Source organism: Tenrec ecaudatus, chromosome 5 (assembly GCF_050624435.1).
Source record: "Tenrec ecaudatus isolate mTenEca1 chromosome 5, mTenEca1.hap1, whole genome shotgun sequence".
Lineage (NCBI taxonomy): Eukaryota > Metazoa > Chordata > Mammalia > Afrosoricida > Tenrecidae > Tenrec > Tenrec ecaudatus.
In genome coordinates, this window is record NC_134534.1 from 43,656,094 (window position 1) to 43,671,525 (window position 15,432).

The window sequence follows — 15,432 nt, forward strand, 5'->3', positions numbered from 1 at the left end:
TTCTCTACATGTTATTGTGATTCAGATCCCAGTCAGACCTTCTCATTTTTAAATATTTTAGTATATGTCTCTAAGCTCTAAGAGCTCTTTAAAAATTAAAACATAATGGTTGTACCATTATCACACCCAAAACATTAGCATTATTTAAGTCTTAATTTTAAATTGAGAAATTATCAAGGAAAAAGAGCAGCTTAGGATATGAGAATGACACATTGTGATATGTTTAGAAACTTTTATTATAATGTCATTTCAACTATACATTAATTATACTTTTCATTCTGTCATGTCTTACAGTGTTTAAAACAATTAAACTAACTTAAAATACACAATCTATAAAAGTTGCATTTTAAATCTACTTTCATATATTTGCTATTTAGAGAGTAACTAGTTTATAATTTAGATGAATCTTGTTTTAAATAAAAGAATCTATTGTGTGAAAATATAGAAGTTGGATTGAACTTCTGCTTGAAATTTATGTTTTGTGCTTTTAGGTTGCTGCAAATAAGTCAGAAAGTGATTTCAGAACTGGTCATTTAAGTGTTCTGCATACTGAAGAGACGACAAGAGCGCTGAGTCACAAGGATACTCGCAGTGGGAAATGTTTTCCTGAATCATCTCTGAGGCCAGCATTAGGTCCACTTCAGACAGGTAAGACTGCTTTCATGGTCACAGTTAGCCTCTGACCAATAAGGTTAGTATAGTTTTTACATTGATTCTTTCCAAGAATAAATATGTTGCATTTGGTTGTTGTTAATATAATACAATGAGGTTGTTGACAGTTTAAATTTTTTGGTCATGATTAACTTTTAATGATAACTAAATAATTTTATACTTCATGATAACTCTTATGTTTAAGAATGTTCATTGTAAACTCTTTGGTTTAATGTGGTCTTTTCATCAAGTGCCAAAATAGATTGTTTACAGATTTAATTTCAATCCCCCCAAGTATGTTTCTATTATTAAGGGGTGGATTTCAAATGACTAATTCATTATAACCCATGGTATAACTTCCAGTTAGTTAGATTTACATGATCAAGATAGAGAGTTATAGGAAAACAAAGCATTGAACAAATACACCTCTCCTTAATCCTCCATTGTTGAATTAACCTAAGGATTATGGTTCTTTTTGTGTTTGTAAGAGATCATTGTTATTTCAGTAATCATTGTTTTTCAGGTAAGAAAAAGCATCACAGATGTTTGTTTATTTGGACTTTTGAAAGACATCATTACAACTATATTTTCAAATTACATTTCTTCATTTTCTGGTTGAATAAACAGACTCCAGGAGAGAGCTCCATCTGTTGGAGTCTGGAAGAGCGACGGTCCTCCGTCAGCTACTAGTGCAGCTCAACTAAGAGTCTTTAAGCACGTAACCCTTTCACTGCTTACTTTATTTGAAGATTATTTCTCGAACTTCTCAATAAATTTTCCTGATGAATGGATGTTCCTTTGTTTAAACTATTACATTTGTGGTAATTAGTTACAGTGCAAATAGAAAATGGGTTTGTCTGTCTGGAATGCTATATTTTCCCATGGTGAGAAGGACTTTAGGAACTGGCATGTCACTTTAGGAGACTTCTAAGGGACAGTGGTGGGCCAGGCAGTTTACTGATTAGCCTTCTTTTTCCTTCTTTCTCTCTTTATCCCATCTTCCTCTTCCTTCATCCTATTTAGGGGAATTTCTTCTTTTCTCTTCTTTACTGCTAGCCTGAAATGGTACGTCCATTTTCTTTCTACCCTGATAGCTAAGAGAATCATAATGTAGTATTTATCATGTGACACCTTCTGATTTTATTTTGGGCCTTATTTGTGTTCCATAATTTCTCATTCCCTTCCCTGCTAAATAAGAGAAAGATGATAAGACATAATAAAAGAAACGGAAGAGGGAGTTAATTTATCCACTTCCTAATCCCTTAATCTCTTCTCTGATTAGTACATTCACTGGGCTGGGCAACAGTACCTGCCTCCTGATACCCTCCTTCCTGCCTTTCAATCTAGGAATGAGGTTAATTGGGGAAAGCTTTGTAAGAAGTACCTTACTTTCTATCATGGATTGCTGGGGGGTGGGGGGGTGGGAATGTATAGAAAATCATGTAGTTAGAGATGAGACCTATATAGTATACACTTATTTTTTAAAAACACTCACCTTTTGACATCCTTTAAATTATAGCTCTAATCCACTATGAAGTGAAATCAAGTCTGTGACCTAGTTTATTCATCTTTTTATTTAGAAAGTTTTCATATAGAGAAGTTGAAAAAATAGTCCAATTAAAATAGTAAATTCAATGATTATTAGTATTTAATTGTCATATTTTCTCTCTGCCTCCTCCTCACTTCTCTCTCTTTCTCTGTCTCTGCGCGTGCCCACTCACGCACGCACACACACACTTTTTTGCTGGGTTATTTGAGAATTAATTTGCAGATATCATACTATTGCATGCCTACATATTTCAGCATGTATTTCTTATAATACATAGACACAATATTATCACTACACTTTAGCAGATTAACAGTAATTTATAATATTAAATCCCCAGATAGCATAAAAGTGCATGGATACTAACTGAAAGGTCGATGGTTCAAATCGACCCATTGATGCCTTGAAGGAAAGCCCTGGTCATCTCCTTCTGAAGCCACAGCCATTGAAAACACTATGTGCAGTTCTGTTCTGACACATGCGTGTGGAATTGACTCCATGGGAACTGTTTATTTTTTTTGTTTAGTATCCCTGTAGCATTTTTTTGAGCTTGGTTTCTGTATCAAGTAAGTACATTTTCATCTCCATTGCATTTCCAGTCTCTTTATGACCCCACCAGTTTGCAGATATGAATTGTCTGAGAATTATATAGATCATTGTTTCCCGGAGTGGGCGATACTGCCCTCTGATGGGCCCTGGAATAGTCCAAAGGGACTGGAAAAGCAGATAGCTACACTTTATCCTGGGTGATGGGCTGTAGTACAAAAGGTTTTATTCGGAGGCTCTGAGTAATTTTTTTTTTATCTGAAAAAGTGTGGGGTCAAATAAGTTGGGGAACCCATGTTGTAGTTCTACTACTGCTGATTTCCCCCAGCATCAGAAATGTGGTTCTTCTGGGGTTTTGGTAGGAAGACAGACTCTTGCCTTTTTTGTCCAATCTCCTTGTCACTTTCTCTTCATGAATAATCAGGCTCAGTACATTTAAGCCTGTGCTTGTGAAAAATATACTCCAGACCTCCTAGATATTCAGAACCTATACAAGTATTTTTCTTTTGACAATGAAAAATTCTTTCACTAGTTGTGATGCACTTGTAACAGTTAGTACTATTATTGATTACCCTGACTTCTCCACTAATTCTCTCAGACACATCAAACATCCTATTTCTGTTGTATGTATTTATCAGTTTACTGACTTGGCTTCATTATACCATAGATATAAAGGCAGGGACATCCTCTTAGTCAGGGTTTAGCGCAAATGTTAGTTCCAAAACCGTGTAACTGAACGAAGGGGTCTTAATTCAGTAAAGGAAAGGAGGAGAAATACCTTGAAGGGATGCCAGGGGACCAGAGAAAAAATTTTCTCTCTTTTTTTTTCTTCTCTGTCTCTTAAGATAGTGTTGGCAGGCAAAGAGGAAAGCATTTGTAAAGAGAAGAGGATTTAAAAATATAAAGAGATTGGTCAAACTTCTCTCTAATCTGAGATTTCAGGGGTATGTTTTTAAGTGTTTAACATTCTCTGAGAAATTTATATTTTTGTGCTACCTTTTAAATGATAGGAATAAGAATATAAGAGCAAGTCAAAAGTAATGAAAAAATCATAGAAACCTTTATTAAGCACAAAAAATGAATCTTTTCTCCATTTACCATGATGTTGCTTATTGATCTAGTTGTGAGAAGTTTTACTTTCTTTATATTGAGTGTAATCCATGGTGCGTTAGTATGGGTTGACTAGAGAACAAATCATAGACATTCATATGTATGTAATAAAGAACTTTATATCAAAGACTAATTGTACATTAAGAAAACATCCCATCTAGCTGAGAAGCAACAAAGTCCACATGGAAGAAGCACACCAGCTTGTGTGATCATGAGGTGTCGATGGGACCAGGTATCAGGCATCAAAGACCCAGAACAAAAAAATCATATCATTGTGAATGAGGGGGAGTGCAGATTGGAGACCCAAAGCCTCTCTGTAGACTATTGGACATCCCTTACAGAAAGGTCACAAGGAAGAGATGAGTCAGTCAGGGTGCAGTAAAGCACCGATGAAACGTACAACGTACAGCTTTCCTCTAGTTATTTAATGCTTCCTCTTGGCCACTATCATGATATTAGTTTTACCTTACAAATTCGGCTAGACCAGAGGATGTACACTGGTACAGATCCCCTTAGGACCAATAATGAGAGCCATACCAGGAAGGGAAGGGGAAAGTTGGGGGAGAAAGCGAGAACCTACATACAGTCCCCTCCCTGGGGGATGGACAACAGAAAAGTGGGTTAAGGGAGACCTCGGTCATTATAAGACATGAGAAAATAATAATTTATAAAGTATCAAGGGTTTGGGAGGAAGGGAGGGTGTGAGAGGCAGGGGAAAAATGAAGAGTTCAAGTAGAAAGAAAGTGTTTTGAAAATGATGGTGGCACAATGAGCTACCAATAAAATGATTTTTTAAAAAAGAAAACATCCTAGTCCAGTTCAGATCAAGTCCATAAGTCCAACAATAGTCTGTATGTCCAATACCAATCTGTAAATTCCTCTTCAGACTCCTGCAACATGCATGGGGCTCGCTCGCTCAGCATAGCTCCATGTGCCTTGTCAACAGGAGTGTCTTGCAGGGAGAGTGTGTGTGTCCCTCCTCCAGCAAGCTTTATATCTCCTTAGCACCTCCAAATGAGATCATCAAGGTGTGACTTTATTGACAGGTCCACACCTTCACTCTTTTCTCTATTTTTTTAATCGTTTTATTAGTGGCTCATACAACTCATCACAATCCATACATTTATCAATTGTGTAAAGCACATTTGTACATTTATTGCCCTCATCCTCAAAACATTTGCTCTCCACCTAAGCCCCTGGCATTAGCTCATTTTCCCCTCCCTCCCCTCTAACCCCTCTCTCTTGAACCCTTGATAATTTATAAATTATTATTTTGTCATATCTTGCCCTGTCCAATGTGTCTCCTCACCCACTCTTCTGTTGTCCGTCCCCTAGGGAGGAGGTCACATGTAGATCCTTGTAATCGGTTTCCCCTTTCCAGCCCACGCTCCCTCCACCCTCCCAGTATCACCACTCACACTACTGGTCCTGAAGGGATCATCTGTCCTGGATACCCTGTGTTTCCAGTTCCTATCTGTACCAGTGTACATCCACTGGTCTAGCCAGATTTGTAAGGTAGAATTGGGATTATGATAGTGGAAGAGGAGGGAGCATTTAGGAACTAGAGGAAAGTTGTATTTTTCATCGTTGCTAATTTGCACCCTGACTGGCTTGTCTCCTTCCTGAGGCCTTTCTGTAAGGGGATGTCTAGTGACCAACAAATGGGCTTTGGGTCTCCATTCTGCACTCCCTGCCTCATTCACTATATGATTTTTTGTTCTGATAATGCCCGATACCTGATCCCTTCGACACACAGGCTGGTGTGTTTCTTCCATGTGGGCTTTGTTGCTTCTGAGCTAGATGGCCGCTTGTTTACCTTCAAGCCTTTAAGACCCCAGATGCTATATCTTTTGATAGCCAGGTACCATCAGCTTTCTTCACCACATTTACCTATTCACCCACTTTGTCCTGGGCCAGGCTTTCTGTCAGCCATTTTGACCTTCTTCCATTTTCACTAAGCAGCATGGTTTCTGAGAAACTGAGAGATTTTGCCACCAGATCTCAAAATATACATTAATCACATTCATTTTCACCATTTCAAACAGGAATAACCAAAGACAACAAAATAATCAAAACTTTAACTTTCCATATTCTTTCCAGAAAACAGCCCAGTAATCTGCACGGTTATATCTGACCACCTACTAGTCAAAGAAGAAAATCTACCATGAGACAGAAGTCAAATAAGCATTCACTCTCCATCTTTATGATTTGTTTCTCTAGTACTCCATCCAGTGTACCATAATGTGTTAGTCCAAGTTGACTAGAGAAACAAATTCATAGATACTCATATGTGTGTGAGAGAACTTTATGTCAAAGAGTAATTGTATATCAAGAAAACATTCCAGCGCAGTCCAGATCAAGTCTATAAGTCTGATATTAGCCCATATGTCTGATACCAATCTATAAATTCCTCTTCAGACTCACACAACCCATGCATTGATGCTGAATGCAGGAAGTTCACAGGCCAGTGGGTGGAAAGTCTTATGGATTCATTGATGGTAGAAGCATCTCAGTGCTGGTGTGTGTCTCCATTATGGCTCCTCCAGCTACAGGGCTCTGGCTCTCAGTGTAGCTCCATGTGCCTTATCAACAGGAATGTCTTGCAAGGAATGTGTGTGTCTCTAGCAAGCTATGTATCTCCTTAGTGCCTCCAAATGAGGTCATCAAGCTGTGACCTGATTGACAGGTCCACACGTTTACTCTTAATAGTCTCAAGTTGACAATAGATTATGTAACTACCATACATGGTAACGTACTTTATCAATAAGTACTTCAAATCCTCTTTGATTTTTGAAAAAGATGTGTTATCAGATATCATAGGTTGCTAATAAACCTTCCTCCAATCTCTCTGTTCTCTTTTCCATATAGTCCAGCTTCTCAGATTATTTGATCAGCAGACAGACTAAATAAGTATGGTGAAAGGAGACATTCTGACACATACCTTAATTTAATAAGTTCATTTTGTACTTATTACTTAAAGCTCTTGCCTCTGTATTTGGACTATTGAATAATACATGTAAAGCTAATCTGTTGGTGCAAATTTCTAGAGTTCTGTTTGGTTTAGAATCTCTTAACAACTTCTAACCCATCGTTTAGGTAGAATTTTATTTTTTTAGGTAGAATTTTTTTTTCGAGTAAGAATGTAACTATATTTTCTTACAGATAATTCTAATACTGATTCAACACTTTTTTCAAATTTACAAGATAAAACAAGGCTTAGAACTGTATCACTTGGCCCTTTCTCTTCTTATCACCTCCCAGTTCAAAATGCTTGCATCTTTTAATAGCCAGCATCCTCTTGGACCTGCAGTTAGGCTCCACGCATTCAAGCCTCAGCACGATCTTCTTTGTGGTTTTAGCCTTCTTCCGGAAAATTGGCTTTGTCTGCCCACCATAGCCACTCTGCTTCCGATCGTAGCGCCTCTTTCCTTGCGCGTACAGGGAATCCTTGCCCTTCTTATACTGGGTCACTTTGTGAGGTTGATGCTTGCCGCACTTCTTACAGAAAGTTCTTTGGGTTTTGGGTACATTGACCATCTTTGCAGAGATATGGTCTTACGCCGTGTAAGCAGGAACCCGAGAGCCTGTGATGCTCGCCTCATGCCGCTCGTGCCTAACCGGAAAGGGGGGGTAGAATTTTTTAAGAAAAACTTTTTATTGTAATTTGAGTGAAAGTACTGAGCAAATTGATTTTCTATTTAATTCATACATATTTTATTTTGTATTTTGTGCATCCTCAGAATGTAGCACCATTCTGCCACTTTCTCCCTATGTTTGCTTTTTCCATTCGTCCTTTTCTGGGCTTTCTTGCCTGCAGAACTTTATTCCTTGGCCAATGCTGCCTACTTGTTTTGTAGGGTTGATTGGTCTAAGGCACGGGTCCTCAAACTTTTAAAACAGGGGCCAGGTCACTTTTCCTCAGCCCCGTTGGAGGGCTGGAGTATAGTGTAAAAAAAAAAAGTATGAACAAATTCCTATCCACACCGCACATATCTTATTTTGAAGTTAAAAAAAACAAATGGGGCAAAAACACCCGGCACGCCGGATAAATGTCCTCAGTGTGCTGCATGTGGCCCGCGGGCCGTAGTTTGAGGACGCCTGGTCTAAGGAGTACATACTCCCTCATTTCCTTGTTCACCTGACATGGCCTATCTATATGTTGGCTGAAAGTAGAATCACAGAGTTGAGCTCACTTCCAGGCTGTGTAAGGGCCACAATCACAGTCACAGTCTCATTGTTGAATGACACCTTTGCTTGGTAAAGAGTTCTTGGTTGGCAAATGTTTGGGTTCCCTCCTTTATGTATTCATTGTCTTGTATTGCTTCATTGTCTTCTGACTTCTGGAGATTCTGCTGAGAAAAATAACATCTATTCTTCTGAAAGATCCTTGGGATTATGCTGTGCTGTGTTTTCCTCTTGCTGCCTTCAGAATTCTCTCCTTGTCTTTGGTTTTCAAGAATTAGAATATGTTGTGGAGTTGATCTTCTCTCTGTTTGGACTTGCGTAGCTTTCTGTATTTAATAGGCTTGATTATTTGTGTAGGCCTGGCAAATTCTCTCTGATTATCTCTTGGAAAATTGTTTCGGTTGCTTTATTGTTGTCATGGGGGTCTGGGAGTCCAATAATTCTTATGGTAGATATCTTAATTGAATCCCACAGTTCCTTTTGGGTTTGTTTGCTTTTCTCTTGTTTATCTTGAGACTTGTTAAGTTCAGTTATGTCTTTTAGCTTACTAATTTTATCCTATATTTGACTCTATTATTGAATGTTTCTCTTGCTATTTCTAAGTCAGATAGTTTATTCTTCAGTTCTGGGAGCTCTGTTTGCTTGATCTCTGGCATTCAGTACACATATGTGGGAGGGAGAGTTTAGTTGTGTGGAGACCCTGATGTCAGTGGTGGGGCTCAGTATTTCCTCTGGCAACCATGTGTAGCTCTCTCTCTTTCCCTCACTGGTGCCCTTGCCCAGACACTTCCACAGGGTGCCACTGTTTCCTTTTTTTCATTTACTCTGTAGTAGTCCCCTTACTCTGCTGTCCATTCAGTTCTTCTTGACCCTAGTACCTATCTATCTCAGGCCTTAGTGAAATGGTCTCCCTGTACTCCCTCTCTGTTGTGTGGCCTGCAAACTCCACAGTAATTGTGTGCTGCCTTAAAAAAATGGGGTAGAGCTTCCTCAGATTGTCCCCTTTTTTGTGTTGGGGTGTACCCCATCCTCATCTCCAAATATTTGCAGTGAGTGAGCTCATCACTCAGTGCTAGGAGGCAGATCTCCCGACTTCTGAGTCAACTTCAGTCCTCTTCTCCTCCGATTCTCCAGTAACTCAGCTGTTGTCCTGAGTTCTGCGCTTATTTTTATTCATTGTTCAGTGAGTTAGTTGCTAGAGGAATAAGTGGGAGTATCCACTTCATTATCTAATACATCTTTTTAAGTAGAATTGACTTTGAAGCAAAAGCATATTTATTTCAAAAGCTTGTCCAAGTAAACTTACTAATATGAACATTTTATGAAAAAATTCACCTTAAACATATATTTTTAACTTAAGTTACAAATGACCTTTTCCTTTCCTTGGAACTTCAAATTTAGCTTATCCATATTGTCATAGGAAAAAGAACTATATAATTCTCTAAAAAATAACTCGTTGTTAGATGCTGTCAACTTGGTTGACTCTATGTGAAGCAGAAAGGAGTCCTGGTGGTGTAGGGATTATGAGTTGGGCTGCGATCTGCATGGTCTGCTGTTTGAAACCGGCAGCAGCTCTGCAGGAGAGAGACTGGGTAAACAGTTGCTGTCTCGGAACCCACAGGAGGTCGATATGAGGCAGCACTGACTCCATGCTAGTGAGTTTGGTTCTTGGTATGTGTGGCAGAGTGAAACAATGTCTGGTGCTGCTTCACCATCACCGTTATTGTTTGTGTGGACCCATTGTTGCAGCCTTTGTGTCAATCCATCTCTTTGAGGGTCTTCCTCTTCTTTTGCTGTCCCTGTCAAAAGCAAGATGCCTTTTCCAGGGACTGGTTTATCATGACAGCAAGTCCAAAGTACACAAGTCTAGCTATCCTCATTACTAAGGAACATTCTAGCTGTATTCTTAAGACAGATTTGTTTGTTCTTCTGGCAGTCCATAGTATTTTTAATATTCTTTGCCCACATCATAATTCAAATGCATCAATTCTTCTGCAATCTTCCTTATTCATTGTCCAACTATCACATGCATATGTGGAGATTGAAAATACTGTGACTTGGGTCAGGTGCACTTTTGTTCATAAAGTGGTATCTTTATTCTAATACTTCAAAGAGTGCTTGTATAGCACATTTATCCAGTACAATACATCATTGAATTTCTCAACTGCTACTTCCATGAGTGTTGATTGTGGATCCAAATAAAACAAAATCCTGGATCATTTCAGTATTTTCTCCATTTGTGATGCTGCTGCGCATTTGTCTAGTTGTGAGGATTTTGATTTCCTCTATGTTGAGTTGGAGTTCACCCTGAAGGCTGCAATCTTTTATCTTCATCAGCAAGTGCTTCAAGTCCTTTTCACTTTACACAATCAAGATGATGTCACCTGCATTTCACATATTGTTAGTAACCCTTCCTTCCATCCTGATGCCCCATTCTTCATGTAGTCCAGCTTCTTGGATTATTTGGTCAGCATACAGATGGAATTAGTACGGTGAAAGGATACAATCTTGATGCACACCTTTCTTTTAAAAATCATTTTATTGGGGCTCATACAACTCTTATCACAATCCATACATGCATCCATTGTGTCAAGCACGTTTGTACATTTGTTGCCATCATCATTCTCAAAACATTTACTTTCTACTTGAGCCCTTGGTATCAGCTACTCATTTTTTCCCTCTCTCCCCTCCCTGCCTCCCTCATGAACCCCTGATAATTTATAAATTATTATTATTTTTTCATGTCTTACACTGTCTGATTTCTCCCTTCACCCATTTTTCTATTGTCTGTCCCCCAGGGAGGGGGTTATATGTAGATTCTTGTGATTGGTTCCCCCTTTCTACCCTACCTTCTCCTTCCCCTCCTGGTATTGCTACTCTCATTATTGGTCCTGAGGTGTTTATCTGTCTTGGATTACCTGTGTTTCCAGTTCTTACCTGATTGGCTTGTCTCTTCCCGGTGACCCTTCTGTAACAGGATATCCAGTTGCCTACAGATGGGCTTTGGGTCTCCACCTCACACTCCCTCTCATTCACCATGATAAGATTTTTTGTTCTTTGATGCCTGATACCTGATCCCTTCGACATTTCGTGATCACACAGGCTGGTGGATGTACACCTTTGTTTATTCTAAACTACATAGTATTCTCATATTTTGTTCTAATGATTGTATCCTGGTCTCTGTATAGCTTCTTCATGTACACAATGAAGTGTTCTGGAATTCTTGTACTTTGCAATATTATTAATAGTTTTTTTTAATGATCCACACAGTTGATTGTTTTTGCATAGTCAATAAAACACAAGCAAACATCTTTCTGATATTATTTGCTTTCAGCCAAGTTCCATCTGCCATCTGCAGTGCTGTCCCTTATACCACATCCTTTTCTGGATCTGGCTTGAATTCTGCCAACTCTATGTCAGTGTACTGCTACAACTGTTTTTGAATTATCTTCAGAAAAATTTTACTTTTGCATATGATATTAATGATATTATTTGATAATTTCCATACTCTGTTGGGTCCCCCTTCTTTGGAATAGGCTTATTATGTATCTCTTCTAGTCATTTGGTCAAGTAGCTGTCTTCCAAGTTTCTTGGCATAGACTAGTGAGTACTTCCAGTGTTTTATGAGTTTGCCGGAACATTTCAGTTGGTGTTCCGTCAATTTCTGAGAGCTTGCTTTTTGGTAATGCTTTCAGTGCCGTTGGACTTCTTCCTTCACCTCATTGATTCTTCATCATGTGCTCCCTCATGAATAGTAACTCTGTCTGTGCCCTCGATCTTCTTTTGAGGCTTCCTGAATTATTCAGTATTTTGCCCAGAGAACCTTTCAAGAATCCTTGAGACTTGACTTTTTTCTTCATTTCTTTCAACCTGACATATTCTGAGTGTTTTCTTCTCTAGCTCCCTTTAAATTAATTATGTCCAGCTTTTACTTCATCTTGTCTTCCTTTTACTGTAGCAATTCTATGTTCAAGAGAAGCTTCTGAGTCTCTTGACATCTATTTTGGTCTTTTCTTTCCTTTGAAATGACCCTTTCTCTTCATGGATCATGTTCTTGATGTCATACTGTTGTCTGTGTGGTCTTTGTTTTCTAGTGCTCATTGTGTCAAATCTGCTACTGAAATGTTCTCAAAATTTAGGTTGGATATACTCAAGGTTGTCCTTTTGTTTTTGTAAACTTGTTTTAATTTTCTTCAGCTTCAATCAGAACATGCATGAGCTATTGATGGTCTGTTCCACAATTGACACCTAGTTTTGTTTTGGTGCTATTGAGCTTCTCCTTTGCCTTTTCCCACTGTTATAATCAGTTTGATTTCTGAGTACTCTGTTTGGCAAGGGCCACTTTTCTAGTTGTTGAATATTCATGTTGTTAAAACATAGATGCAGTTAATAATTCTTTGGTCTTGTAAAATCCTATTATGTAATGCACAACTTCATTTCTCTGAGGCCATGTTTTCCAACTACCATTTCTTCCTCTTCGTTTCTAATTTCCACATTCCAGTTACCATTAATTATTAGTGCTTGTTGATTGCATATGTGATCAATTTCAGATTGAAGTAGTTGGTGGAATTCTTCTATTTCTTCATCATTATCTTTAGGGGTTGGCTGGCAATTTAGAATAATAGTTATATTGATTTTGATTCTTTGTGGACGTATAGATATTATTACAGACAGCAATGTATTTCTTTTTTTATTAATAAATAATTTTATTGGGGGCTCTTACAACTCTTCACAGTCCATACATCCATCCATTGTATGTCAATCACATTTGTTTTTATATTTTTTGCCCTCATTATTCTCAAAACATTTGCTTCTGATTGAGCCCTTGGTATCAGCTCCTCATGTTTTCTCCTGACAGCAGTGTATTTCAAGATAGATCTTGACATGATCTTTTTGACAATATATGTAATGCCATTTCTCTTGAATTGATCTTTCTGGCATAGTAAACAGTTTAATACGATGATTAGATTTGAAATGGCCAATAACAGTCCAATTTGGCTCACTAGGCTATCAATCTTTATGTGTTCTATTTCACTTTTTACAACTTCTAATTTTGCCGGATTATAATGTACTACCTACATTCTCTGCTCTAATTATTAGTGAATGTTTGTACCTGTTACTTCTCATTTGAATTGTGCCCCGTCAACAAGTTAAGGTTCCAAACGAAAACTTTGCTCCATCCACATCATTGACATCGACTCTGCTTTCAGGAGGCAGCTCTTCTCCAATTGTATTTCAAGTCCTTTCGATCTGAGAGGCTTGTGCGTTAGCACTGTATTTGACAATGTTTTGCTGCTATTCATAAGGTTTTGAGTGGCAAATCCCACAGAAGTGGCCAGTTTATTCTTTCCTTCTTCCTAGTCTGATCCTTGTTTGAAGCTCCGCTGAGACTTGTTTACTATGGGCAACCCTACTGGTTGAAATTTGAAATACCATTGACAAAGCTTCCAGCATCACAGCAACGTGCAAACCAGCAGCAGCAGTAAGACAAACTGACAGACCATTGGTGGAAAATGAATAATTCGTTTTATTATTGGTAACAAGACTCTTTGCAAAAACAGAGGAAACAATACCAAGCAAACCTGGTGATGTAGGCTCCCCCCCCCAACTTGGTGTATATAAATGTTAATAAGGTTAGAAACCCACAAATGGGGTTTGGGGGTATTTTCTGATTGATTAAATTTGCATAGTATAAGTGACAGTTTTTGGTTGACTATCTTTTGAGGAGTTAGCCTTATTTACTGCAAAAGTGGACTGCAGGTAACAGGATGGTATTTCATTGCAAATTTCTTAGAACAAGTGTAAAATTGCAAGTATTTTCCAAGTATAAAGCGTATGTAAGCATAAAAAAAGTGAAAAAGCTTTTAATTAGTGATTTCTTTTTTAGTGATTTCTAAGAGATACGACTACCCATAAAAATCTTGTTTAACACTGTGTCAGAACACCTTAAATTATCTCTGTCTTGCATTGGCCTTTTCTCAACACAAAACTGAGTTGAAAAAGGTAGAGCAAGGCTGGAGGTTTCCTGTTAAAACTGCTGATCTCCTAAGCTGCATTTTAGCAGGAAGTAGAGAGAAAATGAAACGACTAATGATACTTTTAACAAAATGGAATCGCCTACGTTATGGAGAAATACCACCCCAATAGGACTTTGGTCAGGAGAGTTTTAGTCACATCCCTGCCTTGGTTTGAAAGTGCTCTTCTGTACAGTGTTATGATGAGAAAACAATTTACACTTCCCCCTTTTTGTTTAGTCTTTGATTATTGAGTCTTTGGCAGGTATTCAGTATGTTTAAAAATATCTAATTTGAATTAGCAGTACAAGTATTTTCAAAACTTTATCTGAAATTCTTCCTAATGTCTGCTTTAGAAATTTGAATATAATATTAGTTATATGCATGTGGATGAGGCAATAAGTAAAATATTAATTTCTTGTTTTAAAATCCCATGAATATGCATGTTTGAATTATCAGAACAATATTATGTGAGAAACTAATATTAAAAATAAAAACAATGTAGCTGAAACTCTTCTTTGAAAAATGTTGTTAAAGTAAAAAAAAAAAAGAAGCAAATACAAAAATATCCCTTTGCTATCAAGTAAATCTGACTCAGGACCATCTATAGGTCAGAGTAGAACTGGCCCTTTGGAGTTCCAAGGCTGTCAATCTTTGTGGAAGCAGACTGCTCCCACAGAGCCGCTGCTAACTCTCACTGCTGATCTAATGGTTAGCGTAACACTTAACCGGGGCTCCTGAGGTTAAGTTCTGTCAAGTCCATCTTGACTCATAAAGACCCCATGTAGACTTGCCTCATGGATTTTTCTAGACTATAATCCTTATAGGAGGAAAAAAAAAAACCCCTCAGGTCTTTCTCCTTGGAGACACTGGGTGGGTTCAAATAGCTCACCTTTTAGTCAGCAGCCACCTGTTACAACTACAGTTCCACCAGAGCACCCTTTGACAGATACAGAAAAAAACCCCAAACTGTGCTGTGAGCCATCTTCGTAAACAAAACTCACTTCCATTTAGTTGATTCTGACTGACAGTGACCCTAACTGGACCAGACGCTAGAACTACTCCTGTGAATTTCCAAGGCTGTAACTATGGAGGAGTTCTGTCTTCCTGCCTTGGAGAAGCTTCTGGTTTTGAACTGCCGACCTTGTGGATTGTAAGCCCGAGTGTAACCAATATGCCATAATTAGATAGCATTTCTTCATCAATTGGGAAGTTCTGTGACCTTAAAATGTAAGCCAAAGTATTAATTTGGCAATGTCTCTTATATTGCATAATTAATTTAAAACTAGAGTTCTGACTTTAAAAATTTTGAATTAAGACCGTTTTAATTCTGGGATCTAAATTTCTAGAAGCTGGGGTAATCCACACAGGCCATTGCCT

General features: G+C 38.1%; 2 protein-coding genes across 3 annotated transcripts in view; one reads left to right on the forward strand and one right to left on the reverse strand.

Moving 5' to 3' along the window:
- The window catches only part of RAD54B (RAD54 homolog B), a 96,159-nt gene that overhangs the window by 19,763 nt on the left and 60,964 nt on the right, over positions 1-15,432 (forward strand). For both annotated transcript variants that reach the window (XM_075549481.1, XM_075549480.1), the window contains exon 3: positions 492-648. In XM_075549481.1, coding sequence (XP_075405596.1) covers positions 492-648 — 157 coding nt within the window. The remainder of the gene's footprint in view (positions 1-491; positions 649-15,432) is intronic.
- On the reverse strand, positions 7,070-7,390 carry LOC142448708 (large ribosomal subunit protein eL42-like). Its single transcript, XM_075550610.1, has one exon. It carries the CDS (start codon positions 7,388-7,390, stop codon positions 7,070-7,072), a length of 321 nt encoding a protein of 106 aa, XP_075406725.1.